Raw genomic sequence first — 26,971 nt, 5'->3', positions numbered from 1 at the left:
ATTTCATGGTTGTAGTCACCATCTGCAGTGATTTTGGAGCCCAAGAAAATAAAGTCTGTCACTCTTTCCATTGTTTCCCCATCTATTTGCCATGAAGTGATGGGTCTGGATGCCATGATCTTATTTTTTTTAAGCCAGCTTTCTCACTCTCCTCTTGCACCTTCATCAAGAGGCTCCTTAGTTCCTCTTCACTTTCTGCTAAAAGGGTGGTGTCATTTGCATATCTGAGGTTATTGATATTTCTCCCTGCAATCTTGATTCCAGCTTGTGCTTCATTCAGTCCAGCAGCTCACATGATGTACTCTGCATAGAAGTTAAATAAGCAGGGTGACAATATATAGTCTTGACATACCCCTTTCCCAATTTTCTTACATTTAAGTATAAGAAGATGTAAGAAACTAGGTTCGTAAATTTTTTTCCTACAAATATTTATCCGAGAGCCAGTTTTGTCACATTTCCAGAGCACAGAGCGCCTCATCCTGATCTTTGCCTTGAATTCCTTTCAGGGTATATTTTAGGTCAGCAACTGCCATGGCTAATGACCTGATTTTTGAAGAATTGGATGGTGAGCAACATTTTTTATTTTACAATATCTTCCTTTGGTCTTAATTTTGACTAAAGTTTGGGAGTAATTTTGTGATCAATTTTTTCCATGGTGCTAATTGCCAACATCCACTGGATCATGGAAAAAGCAAGAGAGTTCCAGAAAAATATCTATTTCTGCTTTATTGACTATGCCAAAGCCTTTGACTGTGTGGATCACAATAAACTGTGGAAAATTCTGAAAGAGATGGGAAGACCAGACCACCTGACCTGCCTCTTGAGAAACCTGTATGCAGGTTAGGAAGCAACAGTTAGAACTGGACATGGAACAACAGACTGGTTCCAAATAGGAAAAGGTGTACATCAAAGCTGTATATTGTCACCCTGCTTATTTAACATCCCATGGACAGAGGAGCCTGGTGGGCTGCCGTCTATGGGGTCGCACAGAGTCGGACACGACTGAAGCGACTTCGCAGCAGCAGAGTACATCATGAGAAACGCTGGACTGGAAGAAACACAAACTAGAATCAAGACTGCCGGGAGAAATATCAATAACCTCAGACATGCAGATGACACCACCCTTATGGCAGAAAGTGAAAAGGAACAAAAAAGCCTCTTGATGAAAGTGAAAGAGGAGAGTGAAAAAGTTGGCTTAAAGCTCAACAGTCAGAAAATGAAGATCATGGCATCTGATCCCATCACTTCATGGGAAACAGATGGGAAACAGTGGAAACAGTGTCAGACTTTATTTTTTTGGGCTCCAAAATCACTGCAGATGGTGACTGCAGCCATGAAATTAAAAGACGCTTACTCCTTGGAAGGAAAGTTATGACCAACCTAGATAGCATATTAAAAAGCAGAGACATTACTTTGCCAACAAAGGTCCTTCTAGTCAAGGCTATGGTTTTTCCTGCGGTCATGTATGGACTGTGAAGAAAGCTGAGCACCGAAGAATTGATGCTTTTGAACTGTGGTGTTGGAGAAGACTCTTGAGAGTCCCTTGGACTGCAAGGAGATCCAACCAGTCCATTCTGAAGGAGATCAGCCCTGGGATTTCTTTGGAGGGAATGATGCTGAAGCTGAAACTCCAGTACTTTGGGCACCTCATGCAAAGAGTTGACTCATTGGAAAAGACTCTGATGCTGGGAGGGATTGGGTGCAGGAGGAGAAGGGGACGCCAGAGGATGAGATGGCTGGATGGCATCACTGACTCGATGGGCGTGAATCTGAGTGAACTCCGGGAGTTGGTGATGGACAGGGAGGCCTGGAGTGCTGCGATTCATGGGGTCACGAAGAGTCGGACACGACTGAGTGACTGAACTGAACTGAACTGAACTGAGGAATGCTCATCCCCAGGTCAGGCACAGATTCCATTGATAGCCTCTCACTGTGTGCTATTGCTGGACTAGGCATTGTTAACAGTAACCAAAAGCCTCTGGACTGCCTGTCTTATTAGTTTGTTATAGTTCAGGAACCCTCTTGTTGCTTCTTCCCATATCTAGAATTACACTACTAAGATGATTGATCTTATAGGACTACATATTTGACCAATTGTTTTAAACAACGTAATCATCATTCAAAAAACAAAGATAATGGCATCCGGTCCCATCACTTCATGGCAAATAGATGGTGAAAAAAAAAATGGAAACAGTGACAGGTTTTATTTTCTTGGGCTCCAAAATTACTGCAGATGATGACTGCAGTCATGAAATTAAATGACGCTCGCTCCCTGGAAGAAAAGCTATGACCAACCTAGATAGCATATTAAAAAGCAGAGACATTACTTTGCCTACAAAGGTCCATATAGTCAAAGCTATGGTTTTTCCAGTAGTCATGTATGGATGTGAGAGTTGGACCATAAAGAAAGCTGAGGGCCAAAGAATTGGTGCTTTTGACCATGGTTTTGGAGAAGACTCTTGAGAGTCCCTTGGACAGCAAGGAGGTCAAACCAGTCAATCAAAGGAAATCAGTCCTGAATATTCATTGGAGGCACTGATGCTGAGGCTGAAGCTTCAATACTTTGGCCACTGGATGCAAAGAGTCAACTCACTGGAAAAGATCCTGATGCTGGGAAAGACTGAGAGCAAGAGAAGGGTATAACAGAGGACAAGATGGTTGGATGCCATCACCGACTCAATGGACATGAGTTTGAGCAAGCTCTGGGAGATAGTGAGGGACAAGGAAGCCTGGCATGCTGTAGTCTACGGGGTTGCAAAGAGTTGGACCTGACTGAGCGAGTGAACAATAACGGTTATCATGAATTTTTTCTGAGGCGTGGCCACACAGTTGATAATGCAAAAAATCAATGAGAATACAATTAATATAGTTAGTAACATTCTGAATAAATATTTAAGCTAAGAAATTCTACTAGGTGTGACCCAGAATCTCCCCTGGTCATCTCACCAGTCTGTTTTACACCATTGGCTATTTGTAAGGGAAATGATACACTGGCATTGTATATAAAGTTCACTAAAGTTGTCTACAGGTACAAGGTGAATGGTGGAGCATTGTGACCCCTTACAAGATTGAGAAAGAAGCTTATCTTCTAAGAGTTAGATAACTAGTGCCAAAAAAAAAAAAAAGAAAAGAAAAATTGATGTTTATGGTGGAGTAGGTATTTCTGCCATTGGGGAAGTCTCGTTAATGCATAATGCAGTTGCACAATGCACATTAGAGGGGAGGGACCGACCCAAATAGGCACAGAATAATTTTATGTCTAAATTTCTCTTGTCTTGCCTTAAAATATGAATTTTTTATTGCATCACGAAGATAGCTTATAAGAACCCACTAGAAGTACTAGAAGTACTGAGGATAAAACGAGCTAATCTCTGAAAATACACTGATCTACCAACATATCCTAAACCGTAGCTGAATCTATAAAATACAAGAGGAGTATTCAAACACGTATTTCCCCAGCCAGCAGAGGCTGTAAATCATCTACCCTCTTGAAAAAGTCTCTATACACTCTGGAGAGGATAAGCATGAAAACAGCAAATAACATTAAAGTAATGTTGTGACTATTGTTTTGACTTCCTGGATCCTCTCTCAGAGACTCTCAGAAGTCATCAGACCACATTCTAAAAACCACTGTACTAGATTCTGTTCCAGACCGAGGTTGGGTTAACAGCAATGAATAAGACATCCTCAGTACAGGGAGAAAAATATTGATGTAGTGGCAACTGTCATCCGTTTTAAAACAGAAAATAACAGAACATTGCGAGACGACAGGTCGGGGGCGGTGGTGGCGGTGGCCACCTGACCACTTCCCCTTGCTGGCTGCCTCCCCAGATCCTAGAAGAGGGGCTGAAGGGTAGGGACACTGGCCAAGAGTCCCCGTACGCGGCGTGGGCGGAACCCGGCAGGATGAGTCCACAGGACAGCCGCGCTGTCATTCAGCTCCACCAGGGTCCCTGGCACCGCCAGGACCAGGGCGGCGCGTGGTGCCGCGGTCCCTCGTCGCCCCTCAGGCTGCGGCGGCGGGAGGTGTAGGGATTGCCGGTAGTCCCCAAGCAGTGGGCGGTGGCCGAGAGAGGGCCAGGAACGTCCACCTCCCTGTGGTGTCCCCAGCAGCGCGGAGGCGCCTAAAGGGAAAGCGAGACTTTGGCGGGCGAAGTATGAGGGAAGGACGGCGGCAGCGGTTACCTTAGGAGGAGCCAGAGACTCGCGAGACACTGGCGTTGCCATCGAAACCGGGAGCGTCCGGCCCTTTTCAGTTCAGTTCAGTTGCTCAGTCGTGTCCGGCAGTTTGCAACCCCATGGACTGCAGCACACCAGGCTTTCCTGTCCATCATCAACTCCCGGAGTTTACTCAAACTCATGTCCATTGAGTCGGTGATGCCATCCAACCATCTCATCCTCTGTCATCCCCTTCTCCTCCTGCCTTCAACCTTTCCCAGGATTAGGGTCTTTTCCAATTAGCCAGTTCTCCGCATCAGATGGCCAAAGTACTGGAGTTTCAGCCTCAGTGTCAGTCCTTCCAATGAATATTCAGGACTGATTTCCTTTAGGATGGACTGGTTGAATATCCTTGTAGTCCGAGGGACCCTCAGAATCTTCTCCAACACCACAGTTCAAAAGCATCAATTCTTCGTCGCTTCTACTCCACCACAAGACGACAACATCCGCGCAGGCTTGGAACGCGGTCTTTCGCTCGCGGACTCTCGCGCCCTCTAGCGGCGTCTCTCGAGAAAAACACTGTATTTGTCCGCGCGGGACGCGAATAAAGATTTCTTCTTCAAACAAACAGGAAGTGCCTACGGAGGCCGGGCCGGCGGCGGGTCAGGGGCCGGGCATGAGGCCGGGCGGCGACCGGGTCGCGGGCGGTGGCGATGAGCGACATAGTGGAGAAAACACTGACGGCGCTGCCGGGACTCTTCCTGCAGAACCAGTCGGTTGGTGGGCCTGCGGCCGCCAAGGCGTCCTTCTCCTCCCGGCTGGGCGGCCTGGTCCGCGGCATCACCGCGCTCACCTCCAAGCACGTAGGTGTCCGTCGGGCCGGGAGGTCAGGGGCGCCTGAGGGAGGCCCCCTCTCTGGGAGGCTCTGGTCCCGCGATGAACCCCTGGAACTGGCTCTCCGGCGGGTTTGTCTGTCGGTCCTGGCTTCTCTCCGGAAGCGTCACTTGGGCTGCCCGGACAGACAGACAACTAGGAGGCCAGGTTTCCACAGTTGGCCCTGACGTTGACTCATTATTATCTGGGGCAAAGTCTTTACTATTTGAGCCTCCGTGTGTTTCTCGAACGTTGAAGTGTCAAAGTACCGATACATATTTCATAGATTGTTTCGAGGGTTAGAAGAGACACCAACCAGTTGAAAATACCAGGTGCCATGGAAGTGTCAGCGTTATTCTCAAAAGTTTCTTTCTAACTCGGATTCTTGCTCTCTCCCAGTTCTTCAGTGTATGCTAGATAACATACATTAGAACAGACCCTGCCATCTGAACCTGCTGTTGAATATGTTTGGGGAGCTCGAGGTTCTTAGGTTAGATCTCTGGATTGGGGAAAGAAAAAGCGTAATTCTTCCCAATCTCAGTATTTGCTGAGTAAGTTTCTGCCTCCGATGGGCTTTGAAAACGAGCATTTATAATGGAAAATTTTAAGTTCCCACAAACTTTCTGTAGTTGCATGGGTTGTGTAAGATGCTGATAAAAAGCGTCAAGGATTTTGTATCTTAAAAAAAAAATCATGTGGTATAGCATAATTTATTTGTTCAGAAAATACTTATGGAAGAAGCTGTGTGTTAAACCCTAAGGAAATAGTCTAAAACACATTTACTTTTTCCAAAGAATTGGTCCTTCATCTTGGGCTTAAGACAGGTATAAGCAGTATATGGTGAAATATGTGTCAGGAGAGAAGAAAAGAGAAAGGAGGTTTTTCTTCAAAGTGCTCTGAGGGTTTAAAAACTGTTTGTAAACTGAAATGGGATGATGTACTGGAGGGGATCTGTTTCACATTCAGAAATCACAGAAAACAATTATTTGTGGACTTAATAGTGTTTAACATTTTGTCCTTTGCTAATTTTTATGAGATGGTAAATGAAACAAAATATTTTTGGTTTTAAATTGCAGTTTGAAACTGTATATAAGGTATCTAAATGTGGCAGTACTTCACTAGTATTTTTTGGTTAGTTACTTAATGGGCATCTGCTAGTTCATTGTGTAACTTAGAGATGGCATTGTATTGGGCAAAATTTGGACCAATTTTCAAGTGCTTAAGGAGGTGAAATACAATACAGACGATAGAAGTAGCCATATTTGTGAATTTATTCTGTGTGTGTGAGAAAGAGAGGAAAGGGTAGGGAAAGGATGCAAGGAATAAAGGGAAAAAGGTAGGGAAGAAGAATATAGTTTAAGGGAAAAGGATTGGTTTTTGTTTGTCTTCTTACCCTGTTTCTCCATTCCATGAAGAAGAAGGTGTGAGAACCTTATTCTGGGCCACTACATGAAGAATTTCTTTTCTACTTATTCTCTAGTGTTAATTAAAAAAAAAAAAATTTCTGCTAAACCGTCCTTAAGGGGACAGTAACTGAAGAAAAGAGGAGTGGTGAATTAGCATGAAAATATTTATTCTTTCCAGGAATGATTTCTGAGGGTTGGAGAAATTCCTTTAGGCAAATCTGAAGCACATACTTTTTATAACTCTCCTTTAAAATAATGTTTCTTATTTATAATATTGTGAGTTGTATTTTTCCCTTTTAAAAATACTATTACAGTTTAAAAAGACAGTTATTCATGAGTCAAATATTTTCACTTTTTTAGGAAGAAGAGAAATTAATCCAGCAGGAACTGAATAATCTGAAAGCAACTGTTTCTGCTCCTACTACAACCCTAGTAAGTTTACATAGTCGATGTCAGCATGTTTTCAATTTGAAATCTGGTCTACAATTGACTCAGTAGTGGCATTAACTGATGAGTTGCTAAAATCTAATATATCACAGTCAAAATCAGTTATGGATGATAATAAGTCAGATGTTAACTTTGGCCTTTTATTACCGACTTGACTGCACCAGACCAAAACTTGCTTGACTGATGTCAGTTCAGTGACAACATGATGATAGTTACATAAATGTGGTAATACTCCTGGGACCCCATAACCGATCTTATTGTTTTAATGTTGTGCACTGAAAGAAGGTTGCTGCTGCTGCTGCTAAGTCGCTTCAGTCATGTCCGACTCTGTGCGACCCCATAGACAGCAGCCCACCAGGCTCCCCCATCCCTGGGATTCTCCAGGCAAGAACACTGGAATGGGTTGCCATTTCCTTCTCCAATGCATGAAAGTGAAAAGTGAAAGAGAAGTCTCTTAGTCGTGTCCGACCCTCAGAGACCCCATGGATTGCAGCCTTCCAGGCTCCTCCGTCCATGGGATTTTCCAGGCAAGAGTACTGGAGTGGGTTGCCATTGCCTTCTCCGAAAGAAGGTTAGGACACATAATTTAAAATAGTATTTTAATAATATTAAAATATATAATATTTAATATACATTAAATATAAATATAGATAATATACATTATAGAATATTAAAATATACAAAAATATAAAATATAAAAATATAAAATATAATACTATTAAAATAATAGTATTTTAATACAGACCTTACAGACCTGAATTGATACATTGTAAAAATCTCCTGTTTTGCATTTCTACATCTTGGAGTATAGGTTGACTGACAGAGTAGAAAAATGATTTTCTTGCTGTAAAACTGAGTATATTGCATAATAGCTAAATCAAGATCTAGTTTAAAAAAAATTGATTCCCTATAATTTGATTTTCAAACAGCATTCATTCAGCAATTAAGCAGTAGCCACTGTGGGACTGTCCCTACATGGTTAGATTAAGGCCTAGGTTTTTTTTTTCTTTTAATTTTCACGTGGTTTTAAATAATGAGATTTTATAAGCAACATTTATTTAGCAAAGATTTAGTGAGTGCTTTCTTTGTGTAAGTTGCTGTGGCATACACTTCTAATAAAGATACTAGGGTGATCATTTTGCTTGTGCACATGATCATGTGTGTGAATAACACTTGTAAAGTCTGAGAGAATATATGTGTTTCCTTTTCTGGTTATAATAAAGGACGGTGAATGGTGCTGCCGGATTCGTGGTCTGCGAAGGAGAAGATTTAACTCCAGGACCAAAGTTAGTCACAGTCACTCAGAACTTTGTATAGATTTTATTTAAAGTGAAAGTGACAGAGAAAGCTTCTGGCATAGATATCAGAAGGGGGCAGGAGAGTACTTGCCTCACTAAGCAGGACCTTGTATACTTCTCAACCAGCTGCTGAGAATAGATAACAAATAACCTCAAGGCTGTGAGAATTTCGCCCAGACCCTTCCCTGTAACATACATCCTGGGATGACATCAGCATGTCAGGATGAGATTAGCCAGAAGGAACAGGTTAACCCAGAGCTCAAGACTGTGGAAGTTTTACCCAGGCCTTTTCCCATAACATTCATCCAAAATTCAAAAAAAAGGCATGTCCTTGAACAAGAAATGCTGCTGCCTTTGAGACCTACTTGTCTAAGGCAAAAGTATGTGTTAAAGAATGTTTACTTGCTCCTTAAAGGGACCTTATTTCTTGTCAACCTGCCTAAGTTACTCTTCCAGGTGGACAAATGAAACTCAAAGCATAATTAATGTGATACAGTGTTCAATGTCAGTCTCTCAGTTGTGTCCGACTCTTTTGTGACCTCATGGACTGTAGCCCACAAGCTCCTCTGTCTATGGGATTCCCCAGGCAAGAATACAGGAGTGGGTAGCTATTTTCTTCTCCAGGGGATCTTCCGCACCCAGGGATTGAACCCAAGTCTCCTGCATTGCAGACAGATTCTTTACTGCCCAAGCTATCAGGGAAGCCTCCAATGTGATATATCTGTGTGTATTAATGTATATATATATGTGTGTGTGTGTGTATAGATATGTATATGTTTATATGTGTATGAATAAAGTCATTGTGCATTGTGATACTTGAAAGATACGTTAAGCAATGACTTCTCTTTTTAAGCAGTGACTTCTCTCTTTTTACTTGATTTCCATTTTCTACAGTTGGCAGTATTAAGTACAATTTTTCATGTTATTCAGTATAAACCTGATGTTGACAGAATTTAGATAAGTAGATAGAAGTTAGGGAGCAACAGTTTGAAGGAAGATTTTATAATAATTATGGCCAGTCATTCTGAGTGTACGTTTTAGAATAGTCTGTCCTTGAGGTGGTGATGTAGAAGTTAGATTACAGTTTGTTAAAGAAATTCTGAAGTGAATTTCTACATTGGAGAATCATTTTCTTCTCCAAAAATAAGAGAATAATAGTGTATGCAATAGAATTTTACTTAAAGTGCCTAATGACTTTTGAGAACCTATGAGATAAAATGTTACAAAATCAAGGTTGATATTTAAGGGCTTAAATGAACACTTTCACTCCTCATTGATACAGAATTTTGCTTATATATATATATATATTTATTTATTTTACTGTGATGGGTCTTAGTTGCAGCTTGCAAGATTTTTAGTTGCGATACGTGGGATCTAGCTCCCTGACCAGAGACTGAAGCCAGGCCCCCTGCATTGGGAATGCAGTCTTAGCTACTGGACCCCAAGGGAAGTCCTGATACAGAAGTTTTTGAAGAAGCTTCCAGTATCTTTTACATGTTTTCTCAGTTGTCATTGTTCAGTTGCTCAGTCATGTCCAACTCTTTGCGACCCTAGGGACTGCAGCATGCCTGGCTTCCCTGACCTTCACCATCTCTCAGAACTTGTGCACACTCAAGTCCGTCGAGTTGGTGATGCCATCTAACCATGTCATCCTCTGATGTCCCCTTTTCCTCCTGCCTTCAATCTTTCCCAGCATTTGGGTCTTTTCCAATGAGTTGGCTCTTCATATTAGGTGGCTGAAGTGTTGGAGCTTCGGCATCAGTCCTTCCAGTGAATATTCAGGATTGATTTCCTTTAGGATCAACTGGTTTGATCTCCTTGCAGTCCAAAGGACTTTTAAGAGTCTTCTCCAATACAACAGTTAAAAAGCATCAGTTCTTTGGCGCTCAGCCTTCTTTATGGTCCAACTCTCACATCCATACAGGACTACTGGAAAAACCATAGCCTTGACTGTATGGACCTTCGTCAGCCAAGTAACATCTCTGCTTTTTAATTTGCTGTCTGGGTCTGTCGTAACTTTTCTTCCAATGAGCGAGCATCTTTTAATTTCATGGCTGCAGTCACCATCCATAGGGATTTTGGAACCCAAGAAAATAAAGTCTGTCACTTTTCATTGTTTCCCCATCTATTTGCCATGAAACGATGGGACTAGATGCCATAATCTTATTTTTTTGAATGTTGAGTTTTAAGCCAGCTTTTTCACTCTTGTCTTTCACCTTCATCAAGAAGCTCTTTAGCGTCAGCTTCACTTTCTGCCATAAAGGTGGTGTCACCTGCATATCTGAGGTTATTAATACTTCTCCCTGTAATCTTAATTTCAGCTTCTGCTTCATCCAGCCTGGCATTTTGCATGATGTCCTCTGCATATAAGTTAAATAAGCAGGGTGACAATATATAGCATTGATGTACTCCTTTCCCAATTTGGAACCAATATTTCTCAGTATTTAGTAGTTAATGTGGTAATGAATTAACTTTTATTACTTTAAACCCAAGTGAACTAAATTAAATCATTAAATATTATTCCCTTAAGATTTTCCTGTGATTTATTTTTAAACTTTTCATATTTAAATGTGTATGTGTGTATCTATCTATATATAATATATATGAAATATTAAATGTTGTCCTTAGTTTAAAACATTTTATTTTACTATTCTTAAGCTTTTTGTGATTTAGGAATTCTATAATTCTGTTATATATTAGGATTAATTTATTAACCCTAATTTTTAGATACTAAAATAGTCTGAGCTTTACATAGTTTGAAACACATACATTTATATTTTTAATTCTTGATTAAAATTTGCTGTCAATATTGAGAATGCAGATATTCTCATACTAATAAATTTATAGAATCTCTTAAAACAAGTTATTAGCTTATGTTGTAAATTTTGAAAGACTCAGTTAAGTTTAATCTTGGAATGACTCTACCATTAATAGGGCTTCCCTGGGTGGCTCCGACAGTAAAGAATCTGCCTGCAATGCAGAAGACCTGGATTCGATCCCTTGGTCGGAAAGATCCCCTGGAGAAGGGAATAGCAACCCATTCCAATATTCTTGCCTGGAGAATTCTGTGGACAGAGGATCCTGGTGGGCTACAGTCTGTGGGGTCGCAAAGAGTCGGACGCAACTGAGTAACTAACATATACACATACCATTAATAAAGTCATAATATTTGTGAGAGTTGTTGAAAAAGTAATACTTAGACAATAAATTATTGCATATCATATACAGCATAATAATTCTGAAGAAACTCCAGATGCAATTTGGTTTTTAAGTATGAAAAATATTTTCATTACAGAAATTGTTACAAACTTGTGGGGATTTCATGGATATTTTCATTTTACAAAGTGTATTAAATGATGTGCTGCATTCTAGAAGCGAAGTTAGAGTACTATGACTGAAGTTTTTTCTGAGGACCATGCATCCCACATTATGACCAAATTTTTCAGGAGGGGGACCTAGAATTAGAAATAGCTATAATTGATTTATTTTATATTGTTGCCTCTAACAAAATATCGAAACAATTTTACTAAAATGAGTACTGTTTGATAGTTAAATTTGGGAGAAACTTGTTTACAAAGTCTGACTTTGGGTGGTAATTTACATATGTTGTTTCTTCAGTGCCAGGATTAAAGAATTCTGCTGTTAAATGATTACAAACATACTAAAGAAAGAGTCAAAGCATTCTCTTTATATGATTACTGGATTTTTTTTTTTTTTTTTTTTCAGAAAATGATGAAGGAATGTATGGTGAGACTTATATATTGTGAAATGCTTGGATATGATGCTTCCTTTGGCTATATACATGCAATCAAGTTGGCACAACAAGGAAATCTTTTAGAAAAAAGAGTAGGTATGTATGCGTTTAAGACTATTGCACTTTATCTTGTCCTTAAAGTTCTGACTAGTATGTAAAATGAATGATGACTGATATGTAGTATGTTTTTAGAACACTACCTTGTGATTTCCTTACCTTTAAAAGATAACGTGTCAAAAACTTACAGCCTATAAATGAAATCAATTTTCTGATTCATAGCATTTTGGAGTTACATAGAAGATTAAAAGTTGTTTGTTCTTAGGATGGTGGTTAGATGACTTTGTCAAGACTCACTGAACTATACCCTTAAAAGGATGACTTTTCTTGTATGTAAATTATACTTCAGTAAAGCTGATTTTAAAAAGTCTATTCAGTTTCATCAGTTTAATGATCAGATATGGTTTTTTATAGAATAAGACTGAAATTGCTGTGAATAATTTTAGCTATCTTGCTCTTAGTTTCACAAATGTTAGCTATAAGGATTTCAGGTATCTTTTAAAAATTGTTATCTCTATAATTAGCCTTCAAGGCTATTAGTAAAACTCCTTTCAAAGACTTAAAGCTTGTTTTCTTGTAGCTTCAGCTTCATATCAGAAACTTAAGGAGCAAGCACTTTAGAATAACATAGGAGTAGAACGTATTCTTTATTCAAAGAAGTTGCTACTGTTACCTTGTTGGGGACCAACCTTCTTACGCTATATTGACCCTTGCTGTCAGATGATGGGGAAGGGTGGAGATGTCTTGGTAAAAGATTCTGAGACTATCCTCACACAGCATTCTACTTGTTGAACCTCACTTCACCAAAAATACTCTTCTGTCTTTCGTTATATTCTTCCCTCCAAGTACAGTGGCCTCTGGCAGCCTATCTCTCCCTTTCTGTATTTCAAACCAAGTTTTAACTCTTCTGTGATCACTCAGGTGGCTCCTACCATCTGTTTGTCTTCTCCAACCTAACTGTAAAATCTCTGACAGCAGGAAATTTTGAAAACAATAGATAGTCAATACTTTGTACATCTGTTGCTGTCTTTTTCTTTTTAGACTTTCATGTAATTTTTTCATTTTCAATTAAATTTATTTACTTATGGCTATGCTGTGCAACTTGCGGGATCTTAGTTCTTTGACCAGGGTTTGAATCCAGACCAGCAGTGAAAGCGCCAAGTCCTAACCACTGGACCACTAGGGAATTCTCTGTTTTATTTTTTAAATGTGTAAAAATTACTTGTGTTACATGGTCCAAAGTTAAGACCTGATAAAAAGGTATAATCAGACAAATTTCTGATTTGTCAAATTTTTACTTTTATTTCTAGCTCCTGTATGAGGTTTGCCCCTTACCCCATGAATAACTATTTTCACTAGTTTCTGATTAATCTTTCCATTGCTTCTTTTTGAAAATAAGCAAACAAGTACACATTTATATACTCTCTCTTACACAAGAAATGGCTTGCTGTAGAGATTATTCTACACCTTGTTTTGATATCTTTGTATTTTTATACAGTTGCATAGTTTTCATTGGGTGGGTGGATAGACCACAGTATTTTCAATCAAGTCTCTATTGGTGGATATATGAGTTTGTCTTTTGTTTTTTGCTCTCATAACCAATGTTGCAGTGAATGACCTTGTACATGTGTTATTTCATAGTTAAAGTGGCTAAGGAGACCCCAGATTCATTGAGATTCATGGTCTTTCTTAGGAAAGTATTTTCTTGCCACCTAGAGAGACATGTTTGTGGGTATCAGATGTTCTTTATGTGTGCTAATGACTGGAAGTTTTGTTTTTTTAATGTGATGTGAAAGTTGCTCAGCCGTGTCTGACTCTTTGCAACCCCATGGACTATACAGTCCATGGAATTCTCCAGGCCAGAATACTAGAGTGGATAGCGTTTCCCTTCTCCAGGGGATCTTCCCAACCCAGGGATCGAACCCAGGTCTCCCGCATTGCAAGCAGATTCTTTACCAGCTGAGCCACAAGGGAAGCCCTTGTTTTGTAAGGTAGCATTTAAATCTTTTATATCTTGATTTTAGTACTTCTGCATCATCTACTCCTCTGAGATTTCTATGGCTAACTTTGGTGCTTTGTCTGATAGATAATGCCTTATTGTTTTTCACATGAATATTGTTGAATAAATAAATCTCAGTATCCACTAAGTCAAGTATTATGTTAGGTGCTTTATCTTGTGAGATGGTATTTCACTTTACAGAGGAGAAAACTGAAGCTCAGAAAGGAAGTCAGTTGTTGAAGGTCATAGAGCTATTAAATGGTGGAGCCAAAATATGAACCCAAGTTTCTATGAATCAAAGCCTGTATTCTTTTTTTTTTTTTAATTAATTTATTATTTATTTGGCTGTGCTGGGGTTTTAGTGGTGGCACCCAGGAATCTTCAATCTTCACTATGGCTCGAGGGATCGTGGCATATGGGATCTAGTTCCCTGGCCAGGGATGGAACTTGGGCCCTCTGCTTGGGGAGCATGGAGCCTTTGCCTCTGGACCATCAGGGAAGTCCCTAAAGCCTGTATTCTTATCCTATAGCTCACTCTTAATCATAGCAAATGTACTTTATAATCATAGTTGTTGTTATTTCTTTTCCTGAAAAAGAAAGTGAAAGTGAAGTCACTCAGTTGTGTCCGATTCTTTGTGACCCCATGGAGTGTAGCCTACCAGGCTCCTTGTCCATGGGATTTTCCAGGCAATAGTACTGGAGTGGGTTGCTATTTCCTTCTCCAGGGCATCTTTCCAACCCAGGGATTGAACCTGGGTCTCCTGAATTGTAGACAGACGCTTTACCGTCTCAGCCACCAGGGAAGTCTTCTTTTCCTGAAGTCTTTTTCATTTTTTGAGTCACAGAATATCTTTTCCCCCTGTTTCTGGATTATCAAAATAGTTTCCCTGTTTTCTCTGGTTGTCAAAATAGGACATTCTTTGACACAGATTTAAGGTTTTTTGTAAGGTTTCAAGGTGGTCTTTGGATTAGTTTGTTAATCTTCTTGCATTGTGGTACTAGTGACTTAAGTGTGGATAATATCTTTGCTGAACAGATGTAGTCTGATAAGATGTAATCTCTGCTTTATTTGTTTTTTAAAATTTATTTATTTTAATTGAATAATTACTTTATAGTATTGTGATGGTTTCTGACATACAGCAACATGAATCAGCCACAGGTATACATGTGTTCCCCGCTCCTGTAATCTCTGCTTTAAATACTGTCTAGGGTTTTTCTCTTCCCTGGTCCTGGTTTGTTCTTTTTTCTCTGTCCTGATTATGGGAGTGATAGCTCTGTTCCTCTGACCTTCAGTGAAGATGCTTGGTTATGAGAACAGGAAATTTCTGCCAGTTTTCCCACTTTCCACAACAGGCACAGACAGTGTGAATGCTGGGTAGTGATAGGGATAGTTAACCTTAGAATCCCTAATAAAAGGGCTGAAAGAATTGAAAAGAATGAAAAACAATGGGGATGGGAAACAGGGAATCGGGTCTCAAGGGAGACTGAAGAAACAGAATGGCATAAGGGTTAAAAACGTGACCTAACTCCTACTGGCTTGGTTGTAGTCCTGGCTCCACCATGTAGTAGCTGCAGACCTTGGGCAGTTATCCTTTTGGGGCCTTTTATACTGGGGATAATAATAATATCTACCTCATATAGTTATTGTAAAGATTCAATAAGCTTGTAATGTATTTGACCCATAGCAACTGTCTAACAAATGTTATCAATATGAAGGGTGACAGGAAAATGAAATGGGGCATCCAGATTCCATACACATGGTATTTGTCATGGTATTAAAGTACTTCCTCAATTTTAAGATGTACTTTTTAATGTTTTGATATTATTAAAAGTGCTTAAGTCAATGAGTATATTTAATGTGGTAGACAGTGTTTTTTTCCTCAACATCTATTCACTCAATAGTTTATCTTCAAACTGAGAAAACAAGGTATTTCTTGTGGCTTAATGTATGATTTATGTCATATGGTATTAAATAGCTCATTCAGTAATACAGATAGCTGGTAACTCACTATTAACTATAACAGCTGTTAGTTTTTGGATAATTGTATTTGGCTACAAGACAAAATGTTTTGATTGATTATGTAGAAATTTGCACAGAAGATAGAAGGTATATATTCCTGATGTCATTTATAGGACTTTAAGCTGGTACACATAGCCTTTTTTCCATTTTAGTTATATCCTGTGAAATACCTAATTATGAAAGACTTCAGGATGAAGAACACCTGAAATCTTCCTTACTGAATTTTTTTGAACCTTCTTATTTTACTATTTGTTTTAATATTTACCTGTAACTCTGTCTTTGACATTCAAACTTTGGAATATATTATTGCTTTGTTTAACTTCTTAAGAAGAGTTAATTTTTGACGGGTGTTAATGAGACTTTTTCTCTCAAATTTTAAGGTTATTTGGCTGTATCTTTATTTCTACATGAAAGTCATGAACTATTGCTTCTCCTTGTGAACACAGTTGTAAAGGTACTGTATTGTATGCTGGTTAATATAAAGTCTTAAATTATTCCATCAGGCATTTGACAGTTTTTATATTTTTGAAAGAATGTAGGCTTGCAGAATGTGTTTATTGGAAAGATCTTTTAGATCGGTTTCTGCATCTGTAGAATGAGGATAATAATAGAACTTAACCAAGTTGTAAGGGTCGAATGAAACACTGTACAGAATATCATTTGCTACTGCTGCTGTTATAGTGGTTTCATTTAAAAAAGCAGAGTTAAGGAAAATAAACTCAAAATGGTCTAAAGATCTACAAGTAAGACCTGAAACTATAAAACTCCTAGAAGAGAATGTAGGTAGAATACTCTTTGACATAAATTGTAGCGAGGTTTTCTTGGATCAGTCTCCTAAGGCAGAATAAATAGAAAGCAAAAAATAAACAAATGGGACCTAATTAAACTTAAAAGCTTTTGCACAGCAAAGGAAATAACTGATAAAATGAAAAGACAACCTACCAAATGGGAGAAAATATTTGCAAATGATGGGACTGACAGGGCTTGATATTCAAAATATACAAACACTCATACAACTCAATATAAAAAAAGTAAACCGTAGTCACAAAATGAGCAGAAGACTTGAATAGACATTTTTCCAAAGAAGACATGTAAATAGCTAACAGGCAATGAAAAGATGCTCAACGTCACTAATTATTAGAGAAGTAAAATCAAAACCACAGTGAGGTATCACCTCATTGAGAATGGCTATTGTGAAAAAGTTTGTGAAAAATAAATGTTGGCAAGGATGTGGAGAGTTGGCAAGGATGTGGAGAAAAGGGAACCCTTATACATGGTTGGTGGGAATGCAAATTGGTCAGCCACTATGGGAAACAGTATGGAGATTCCTTAAAAAACTAAAAAAGAACTACCATATGATCCGGCAGTTTCACTCCTGGGTTTCTATCTGGACAGAACGAAGACACTGACTTAAAAAGGTACATAACCTCAGTGTTCATAGGACTATTTATAGTAGCCAAGACATGGAAACAACCCAAGTGCCCATCAACAGACAGTTGGATTAAAAAGACTTGGTATATATACATAATAGAATATTATTCAGGTATTAAAAACAGTGAAATACTGCCATTTGTAGCAATGTGGATGAACCTAGAGAATATTGTGCTTAGTGAAATAAGTCACACAGAAAGACAAATACAGTATGATATCACTTATATGTATAGTTTAAAAAATAATACAAATGAATGGAAATGCAAAATAGAAACAGACTCACAGACAGAAAATGAACTTGGGGTTACCATAGGGAGAGAGGGGAGGAACAACTTAGGAGTATGGTATTAATAGATAACAAATTACTGTATATAAAATAGATAAGGAAAGGGATAGCACGGGAATTATACCCATTTATCATATAATAGCCTACAGTGGAGTATAATCTGCAAACATTTTCTAAATCACTATGCTGTACACCTGAAACTAATACTATATTGTAAATCAGCTATACTTCAGTAAAAGAATAAATAAAAAAAAAAGCAGAGCTGGAACTAGAACTATAATTTAGATCTCCAGACTCTTAGTCAGATGCATTTTCCATGCTATTGTCTTTTTTTCTAGGATCAATTTTAAAGGGATATAATATAAACTGAATAATTGAAGTCTTTTAAACTCTAAAAGTCAATTTAAAGGAGAATAGAGTATAATTGGGTAACTGAAATGTATGATAATAAAAACAATTTAATCCACATGCAATATTTTTTTTCTGTTAAACTTTTAGACAAAATTGGTAATGAAGTATAATTGAATTGTTGAGCTTTTTCGTGTTTATCTTATTTCTTCTGATATGTGAGAGAGTGTGTGTGTGTGTAGTACTTTCTGAATTTTAAGTCATATATTCTCTTAAGGTCACTAGTGGCTTTAAACCTTTCCAAACTTTCAAAAACGTAGTTTCAGTTTCTATTAAAATAGTTTATAAACTTTGTGCTTATATAAGTATATATAAATGCATACATTTTATAGTATGTATTAAAAAATTGCTTCCTTTTAAACTTCCACTCATTGCTTTAACAATAAAAATTCATAAAATTTTTTTTGTTACTGGTTTAGAAAAGTTTTAAAGGCTGTAGTAAAGAAGACTACTTTGATCAGTGTCAGAACAGAAATATAGTTTCCTTTAGATCGGTTACTTTTGGGCTGTCTTTATCTATTGACTCTATTAAGGCAAGTGAAACACTGATATTCCTATAAAATACAAGGTATTCCTAAATGGACAAATTGGTTGAAAACTACCGTATTAAGTGTATAGGACCATTGCAATGTTGAGCTCACTTTCCCTAGTTTCAGAATTTGCACTGAATGTTTTCTTTGCTTAATAATTATGTCAGGACTTGCAGAGCACTAACCTAGTAGAAGTATGTATGGCACTTACTATCGTCAGCCAGATTTTCCCCCGAGAAATGATTCCAGCTGTTCTTCCATTGATAGAAGATAAACTTCAACATTCTAAGTAAGTAAATTCTTTTTTGGATAGGTGTCTACACTGTGTATTTCAAAAGAAAAATTTATACTAAAAATTTTATTCTAACTTTGATTTAATGCTACCAGGATAGAGGATATTCTTTGACTGCCAGGTATAATACAAAAATCCCCAATAGCACTGTCCTTTATGTTTATGTGGGTTTAGAAAAATGTTAGGCAGCTTTCTAAAGTAAAACTGAGACAGTGAGGCTTACCATCAGGAATCCTTGGCTCTCTTTCCACTTCTGCTGCTAACTCTCAGTGGTCCTGTTTTTCCCTTGGCTATATGGGGTTGATTGAAGCTCCTTAGTTCTCACAAAGTTGTTTTATAAAGTGAAATAATGGAAAACATTTGGAAGTGGTTCAGATGCCATGAATCCATAGCTTCAATGTACTGGAAATGCTTTTATATCAAAACTGCAGCTTTAGCAGGATATATACAAATGAACCTTAACTTGTAGTATTTTGCTAATTTTGAATGATTCCTCAACTCTCTCCTTATTAACTTGATTAGTATTTTTTCCAAACTTGGAATTATTTTGTTTTTGCTCAAGCCCCTTGATTTCATAACCTTTATAGCTAGGAAAATGTTTAGTCACTAGCCATTTTTCATTTGTGATTGTGGTACTTTATTGTATACATATTTTTGTTAAAGATTTTTTTTTTTTGTTACCTGTATAATATCTCTTTATTTCTATGCTTTTTTAAGTCAGCATTTTTAGTGTTCTAAGATTATAAAGTGTCGTCTTATGGTCTGTGTTCTTTAAGAAATTTTGGGCCATGAATCTTCCAGCTAAAAATAATAGCTCTTACTGAGAATTATGGAGTAACTTCATAGATTTTTCAGACTTGTTTTGTTTGTGTTGAATCGGTGTTTAGAACAAATGATGGGCATGGACAGTTAACTACTGGAAATAAAATATTAGCCTTTCTTTATTTAGAAGTTGGTCTATCATAGCTGAGCATATTTTTATGAAATTTTTCCATACCACCACTGTTTTGTGGTAGCCGTACTTACCCTTTGTATGAAATCTTTCTGAGAAAGATTTGAATTTTTTCCTTGTTGCTTCCCATTTACCCTCTCAATTTTTTCCATATTGCTTCCCATCTACTCTCATTTCAAATCCTGGCTTTTCCTGTCTTGTAATAGTTAGAATTTAGACTTTCTGAAACTCTGCTTTTGCAATTATGGCCATACCTACTTCCTCGCTGTGGAGTAAAGAGCTAAAGACAGAGTTGTGGGCCACAGCTACAGATAGGCCAGTAGATGTCACGACGAAGCTGTGAGACAGGGGTTGGACTTGACTTTTGAATCCTTGGTTGTATTTTCACATGCCAGACCTACAGCCCAAATCCAGGTTTTTTGATACCTTGTGTTATTGCCACCATTTTGGGCCAGACCAAGGGATTCCTGAGCCTGATGAGGGTTTGTATTCTTTTTCCTCACCTCATTTATTTACTGTGTCCTGGAACTCATATTGGTTAATACCCTATAGCAACACTTTGGGATGTAGATTCCAGTTACCATAATATTAATACTAGTGGCAAATCTGTTGTTAATCTGCTTTCTTTTTATGTGAAAAGGATTTTCCATCATGACATAGTTTACCCAGGAAGATAATGGGTTGCTTGTTAATGCAGAAGCTGGATGACCATTTGTTAGGAATATTATAAAAGGTATTCTTGAATGGAACACAGAGGATTGCATTGAATAATCTCAGTTTTGAGATTCTATGATTTTAGGTATCAGAAATATGTCTTAAGGAATCCTGAAAGTAAATACTTCACTACTGCTGTTGTGAGCACTGCCAGCATTATCTGCAGATATGAGCCATGTGGAAACAGGCATGAGAGAGAAAAACAAGAATATAATTCCTTGAAAATGACATTGTGTTCACAGGATAGCAACTCTTTATTTTTGCTTCTTGTGTGCTAGACATTATCTGTTACAAATGAAGTGCACGACTTGTATATACTTTCCTCCTCATTGTAATGAGGTTTTTGAAACATGAGCTGGGCAAGGAGAGGAGTAACAGCTTTTAATGTAAGTCCCCCTTATACTCCCCTGCCCCACTTAAGTATTTGGAGTATGTTTACCCATGATATAAAAAATATAAAAAGCTGAAATGTTAAGGAGACTTTAATGTTAATGAAGAGACTGTTTAATATTACTAGCTGAAATTACCTCTTACTCATTTAAACTTACTATTTATTCTCTTCCCAATCTTTAGAGATATGGCTTTCAGAAATGGAATTTGGGAATTAAGAAATTTGTTTATCTTTCTTGCTTTGTTTTGGTTTCAAAAGTAATATATGCTTGTTATCAAAGAATGTTGTAACTAAAGAAATACATAACATGGAGACTTAAAGTCTCTTGAGGTAACCTCCTAGAGATAACCTCCTAGAGATAACCACTATTTTATAATTTGGTAAATTAGAATAAAAATTAACAATAAATGGGTAATTCTCTCTCTTTTTTTAGATTAAAGTAATAGCTGGTATTTTGAAATCATCTGGTCCGTAATCTTTTCAGCCTAAATGTCTGATATTTCCAGATGGTTTATTTAGATTTTATTTTTTATCTTTAGGGAGATTATACGAAGAAAAGCTGTTCTGGCATTATATAAATTTTACCTCATTGCTCCTAATCAAGTACAGCATATCCATGTTAAGTTTCGGAAAGCACTTTGTGATAGAGATGTTGGAGTCATGGCTGCTTCCTTGCACATATACCTTAGGATGATTAAGGTAAGTTGACATTTTGAGAAGTTACTGAGTAGCTATCATTAGAAAAATATAACTGTGTAATTAAAAGAAAACTCATATTTTTCAGTAAACTGCGTCACATTTAAGTTTGTATTATTGACCCTTTAATAGTAATTTTTGCATGTTGTTAATAGCATGAGTTGCAGACACATTCTAGACTTAGTCTTTTTTAAATGCCTGAAATGTTTTCATGTTATGAAAGAAGCATGGAAAAATGGTAGCTCTGGAAGGTGGTTGAAATTTGCAGATTTGTGGATTTTCAAGAAGTGGCTCCTTTTTATACAGCTTCATGGGATACTTACAACAGCTTCTAAAGTGAGGAGAGCTGGTGGGGAATGTGTAAGGCACAGTCTGCAGAAGCAGTCCCTAATTGTTTTGGCACTAGAGACCAGTTTTGTGGAAGACAATTTTTGGATGGGTTGGGGAGGGGGAGGATGATTTTGGGGAGGGTGATTTTGGGGATGAGTCAAGCACATTATGTTTATTTTGCTCTTTATTCCTATTATTATTACATCAGCTCCACCTCAGATCATCAGGCATTAGATCTCAGAGTTGGACCCCTGGTCTATTGTGTTGATTCCATACATTGATTCTGTGTTAGAGGAGGAAGGAGGATTAAATGTTATAGTAAAAATTTTTTTCTAAATGGCAATATGGGTTTGTACTAATTCAGCCCCAGTGTATTGCCTGAAACCTTTTGTGTCTGAAAGTATATATTTGTGAGAGATTTCATCATATCTCATAATGCTATTGAAATAAATTTAAAATTATACAAACTGAAAGTTGTCTTTACTTTTATGCGTTATGTGTTCCAAAGTAGTATGGTATAAATAGATAATTGACATTAAATCTTATTTTCCTCTGACATTTATTAAACTCTGAGAGAGCTATTATTTCTCTTCCAAAAATTTGTCCTTGATACTATAAAAATTACAGTGAAGAGTCTAGCATTCATTTTGAGGAGTACGTATTTACTTTCCCTAATTCAGGCAGATGGTTACTAGACCACAGTTGTGATCAATTTGTAATATATACAATGTTGAATCACTATGTTGTACACCTGAAACTAATATAATATTGTGAGTCAACTATACTTCATTAAACAATATAAGATGAAAAAATTTCCCATGTCTGAGAGAGTAGTCTGATAGATAATCAAGGCACACTCATTCAGAATCACAAATATGTTTAAATACTATACAGTTAATTAATTTTTAATAAGCAGGCTTGATGATTTGGGGAGTTTTGAATGTTCGAGTAATGTTGGTTGTGCTCTTCCACCCAGAGGATAATTTAGTTCAATTACAAGGGAAGTCTTTTGCAAACAAAATTCAGATTGCAAACAGGCCTTGATTTTCATCTAAAGTAGAGAGATTACTGCTTTTTTTCTTTTCAATTTTTAATTGCTGATACTAGCTATTAAAAGTTCTAAGATATAATTATCGAACTTTGGAAAGGTAATTAAACTGGTGTGTGGGACAAGTAGGGAATGGTGGAAACTTTTAGGGGCATGATTCACTTCTGAATCTGGTCACCAGTAGAGTTTCATTGTGGAAGGAATTACACAAATCAGAGGACTGTTTCATTAAATGTGAACATGAGACTTCTAAATGAGCATATACTAAGTTAGATTCTGCATAGCATTTCAAGCAGGTCTGTTTTATTTTTGAGATATTGTTATTAACAGAAAGTTTTTTTGTTTTATTTTTTGAATATAGGAGAATTCATCTGCATATAAAGACTTGACTGGGAGTTTTGTAACGATCTTGAAGCAAGTGGTTGGAGGAAAGCTCCCAGTAGATTTCAATTACCACAGCGTACCAGCACCATGGTTACAAATTCAGTTGTTGAGAATACTAGGACTTCTAGGAAAAGATGATCAAAGGTAAACTCTTCTAAGTAAATTTGATAGTCTTAGGCTTTAGCCATGTAAAGGTTCATGATAAACCAAATTCTCCCAATGCTTAGTTGACTTAGTAGTGATAAGTAAGCCACTGTAAGAAGTGTATAAATTCAGCTTGTTGAGATAATCCTGGCTTTCTGCTTATCTAAGTCCACTCATAGAAAAAGTTACCTTTGGAGCTCCATATCCTCTGTGAAACTTCCTGAATCATTCTAGTTTGGAAGTTGGGAAGCTTTTTTATAAAAAGCCAGATTATAAATATTTTAGACTTTGTGGGCTATATGTTGTCTATTGCAACATGTTAACTCTGCTGTGGTATATAGCTCAAAAGCAACCATAGATAGTACGTAAATGAATGAGCACACCTCAGTTCCAAAAAGCTTTATGGACGTTAAAACTTGAATTTCATATAAACTTTATGTGTCAAGAAATCTTACTCTTTTGAATTTTTTAACCATTTAAAAATGTAAAAACCATTTTAGCCTATAGCCAATATAAAAACAGACATCTGGCCAGATTAGGCATGCAGACTATAGTTTGCTGACACTATTGCTATACTGGAACAATTCATTTTGTCTGAATTACTTTTTTTAGGCAATAATTTTATGAAACTTTTTATTCATGTCTTTCCAATTACATATATGTGTTGTAACTTTTAATTTTGCTGTAGTTTTTTAAACTTCCAGAAAATTTCCAAGAATAATACAGGGAGCTCTCTACCTAGATTCATCAGTTATTTATATTTGCTTTATCGTTCTTTCTATCTCTTCCTGTATGTGCATGTGTGCACACATTATTTTTATTTAAAATTTTTTTCTGAGCTGTTTGAAAGCAACTCGATTTATTCCCCTCAAGAGCAAGGACCATTGGCTGAAGTCCCTGATGTGTTTCTATCTTGAGAACATATTATTAATCAGATTCTGACTTTAGAGATATGGTTTTGTTTTATACAGTAAGGTACATGTATTTGCTAATTCTCTAGTCTTGCCATACTACCGGATTGTCCTCCAGGCTATTGCTCCTAGTAAAGCCCTCTCAGCTTCAAGTCAGAACCCATCATTGGTGAGCTTCTAATGAACACCAGCTGGGCTGTATCACTCTTGGTATTGCTGTTTTCCTTTTTTCTATCTTTATGAATCTCAACCTTGATTGAAACCTGGGGTGAAAACCTGGAGTTGATGGAGCAGACACACACATTAGAAATGTTTGTCCATTGTGGAGCTCTAGTTGAAGCTCACTAGAATTGTTTTAAAACCATTAATTTCATAGTAATGCATTCAGATCTCATTGGTCCAAAAAGATTTAATGCCATCATATGTTGTCAGAAAGTTACTTTGTAGACATTAGTGAATTTACTAAATTCATTAACTCATTATCATCCTTTCCTTCAAGGATGCATTTGGAGAATACATACAAAAATGAATATGTTTACGGAGTTCAGAGAGCTCAATTGCATAGAAATTAGGCTTAATTAAATGACTAAAGAATATGTCTCTTTTACAGTGTTGTGGACATTAAAATGTTTTCTCCTTTTTTGTCCCAACTCTAACGAGATTTTATGTTAACATGTATTTCTTAAGACATGATATGCTCAATTTGGCAAAGTAAAAATGTTATTTTATAACAGGATTCTAATATATTTAATTGTAAGTATTAATTTACTGGAAAAGTCTTATGTTTATGGTCTTTTATATCTATTTGAATATTTTCTTGTGTTTTATAGCATTCTGCTTCTTAGGTTATTAACATTCAGCTCAATCATGTCTGCAAATGTTTCCACATTTTGTGTGGTTAATTATAACTCCTACATTGGCTTTTAAAATTGGGAAGTTACACTGTAATGTTAAGTGTAGAATTACCAGATTTTTGGGGGGGGAATATTTGTAATGTCTACTATATGATTGTTGTCTGTGGAAAAATGCTTACATAATAAAATAAGGGATTTTAAAATATGGTTCTGAATTCTCAGTTGATATGTATACTTCAGTTAAGGTATAATAAAAGTACATGCACTTCAAATTGAGTTTTATAGCTGTATAGTTTTTTAAAAAAGAAGACATTTTCTCAGAAACTTGTAACATACATGATAGATGATTTGTATAGCCCAAGATTATTTTGATCTTTTTGTTTTGTAGTATAGTTTTTCTACAAGAAACTACTGTGTATTTCTTTGTTGGTGGTGCCTTTTTCTATTAGTGCTTTTTGATTTCACAAAACATACAAAAATATCAGCTGAGAAGCCATATTTTTCACCATTGGCCTTTTAGAGAGGACTTTTACCTGGAGAAAAGGCGTAGTGGCAGAGTGCTAGGGGTCTATAAGGCACTGCATTTTTGTATAGTTTCTACCTCAACTCAGTTACTGTAACTGTAATCTGTGACCATAAAGACATAGAATGGTATTAATTTGTTAGTTTCACAAAAATATAATTTCTTTATATTTAACATAAATGAAAGTTAAAATTTTCTCTCTGAAGAACCTACTGCTGCTCAAAGAAAGACTGATACTTGAATATTTTTTTAAAAATAAGTATTTAAAATACATATAATATACTGTCTGGAATAATCTGGATATGTGAAGTATTACTATAGTAATTTTAAACAGGTAGAAATATTATATTACAAAGAAAATGATAAAAGAGTGTTCAATCAGATGAAAACCGTAACCATATTTAAAGTAGGTACAGATTGAGGAACGAGTTGATTGACTTTCCTCATTGGCTAGTCAGCTTTGATAAAGCAGAAGGTTAAACTCTTAAAAAAGTGAAAGTGGAATATTTAAGAAGTGAAATTCCCATAACTTCATAAAATGAATTTCTTTCACTTCTTTTCTGTAGATCCTCAGTTTTAAAGAGAGAGAAGTTTGAAAAACTATGTTTTATTGGGTTATAATACTATAATTCTACTGCAAATAAAATATCTTTTAAACAGGACAAGTGAATTAATGTATGATGTTCTTGATGAATCCTTACGAAGAGCTGAGTTAAATCACAATGTCACATATGGTAGGTAATATTTGTGTAAATGCTGCTCTAATAATGTTTTCAGTATTATAGCTAAATCTGTGTTAGAATACTGTGAATTCCAGTAAATTTTAAATGTTAATTTTTAAGGTGGTTTTGGGTTATTATTTTTCATTGAAAGTATTGAATAACTAATAAAAATAATTTGAAATTATGACATTGTTTTAAATGTTGATGTAGATTGACTATTATAATTGTCTCTCTTTTAAAGACTTCATTTTTAAAGAGAAATTGTCTCTTTATTGAAAATGTTCAATAGATGATTCAACAATCAAGCATCTGACAGTGAAGATAACCCAGTAGATCTATTCCA

The 26,971-nt window shown here is 36.7% G+C and overlaps 1 protein-coding gene across 2 annotated transcripts in view; it reads left to right on the top strand.

Moving 5' to 3' along the window:
- The first annotated feature begins 4,790 nt into the window (after positions 1 to 4,790).
- AP4E1 (adaptor related protein complex 4 subunit epsilon 1) overlaps positions 4,791 to 26,971 on the top strand; it is a 66,395-nt gene continuing 44,214 nt past the window's right edge. The window contains exons 1-8 of one of the 2 annotated variants that reach the window (XM_027554021.1): positions 4,791 to 5,021; positions 6,798 to 6,869; positions 11,909 to 12,032; positions 16,393 to 16,466; positions 18,835 to 18,956; positions 21,556 to 21,715; positions 23,452 to 23,618; positions 26,567 to 26,640. In XM_027554021.1, coding sequence (XP_027409822.1) covers positions 4,872 to 5,021; positions 6,798 to 6,869; positions 11,909 to 12,032; positions 16,393 to 16,466; positions 18,835 to 18,956; positions 21,556 to 21,715; positions 23,452 to 23,618; positions 26,567 to 26,640 — 943 coding nt within the window. In that variant the 5' untranslated portion in view covers positions 4,791 to 4,871. Of the gene's footprint in view, positions 5,022 to 6,797; positions 6,870 to 11,908; positions 12,033 to 16,392; positions 16,467 to 18,834; positions 18,957 to 20,952; positions 21,012 to 21,555; positions 21,716 to 23,451; positions 23,619 to 26,566; positions 26,641 to 26,971 lie in introns of those variants that run through there. The other variant, XM_027554022.1, reaches the window with a different exon arrangement.

Source organism: Bos indicus x Bos taurus, chromosome 10 (assembly GCF_003369695.1).
Source record: "Bos indicus x Bos taurus breed Angus x Brahman F1 hybrid chromosome 10, Bos_hybrid_MaternalHap_v2.0, whole genome shotgun sequence".
Classification (NCBI taxonomy): Eukaryota; Metazoa; Chordata; class Mammalia; order Artiodactyla; family Bovidae; genus Bos; species Bos indicus x Bos taurus.
This window is presented reverse-complemented; position numbering and strand designations above follow the sequence as displayed.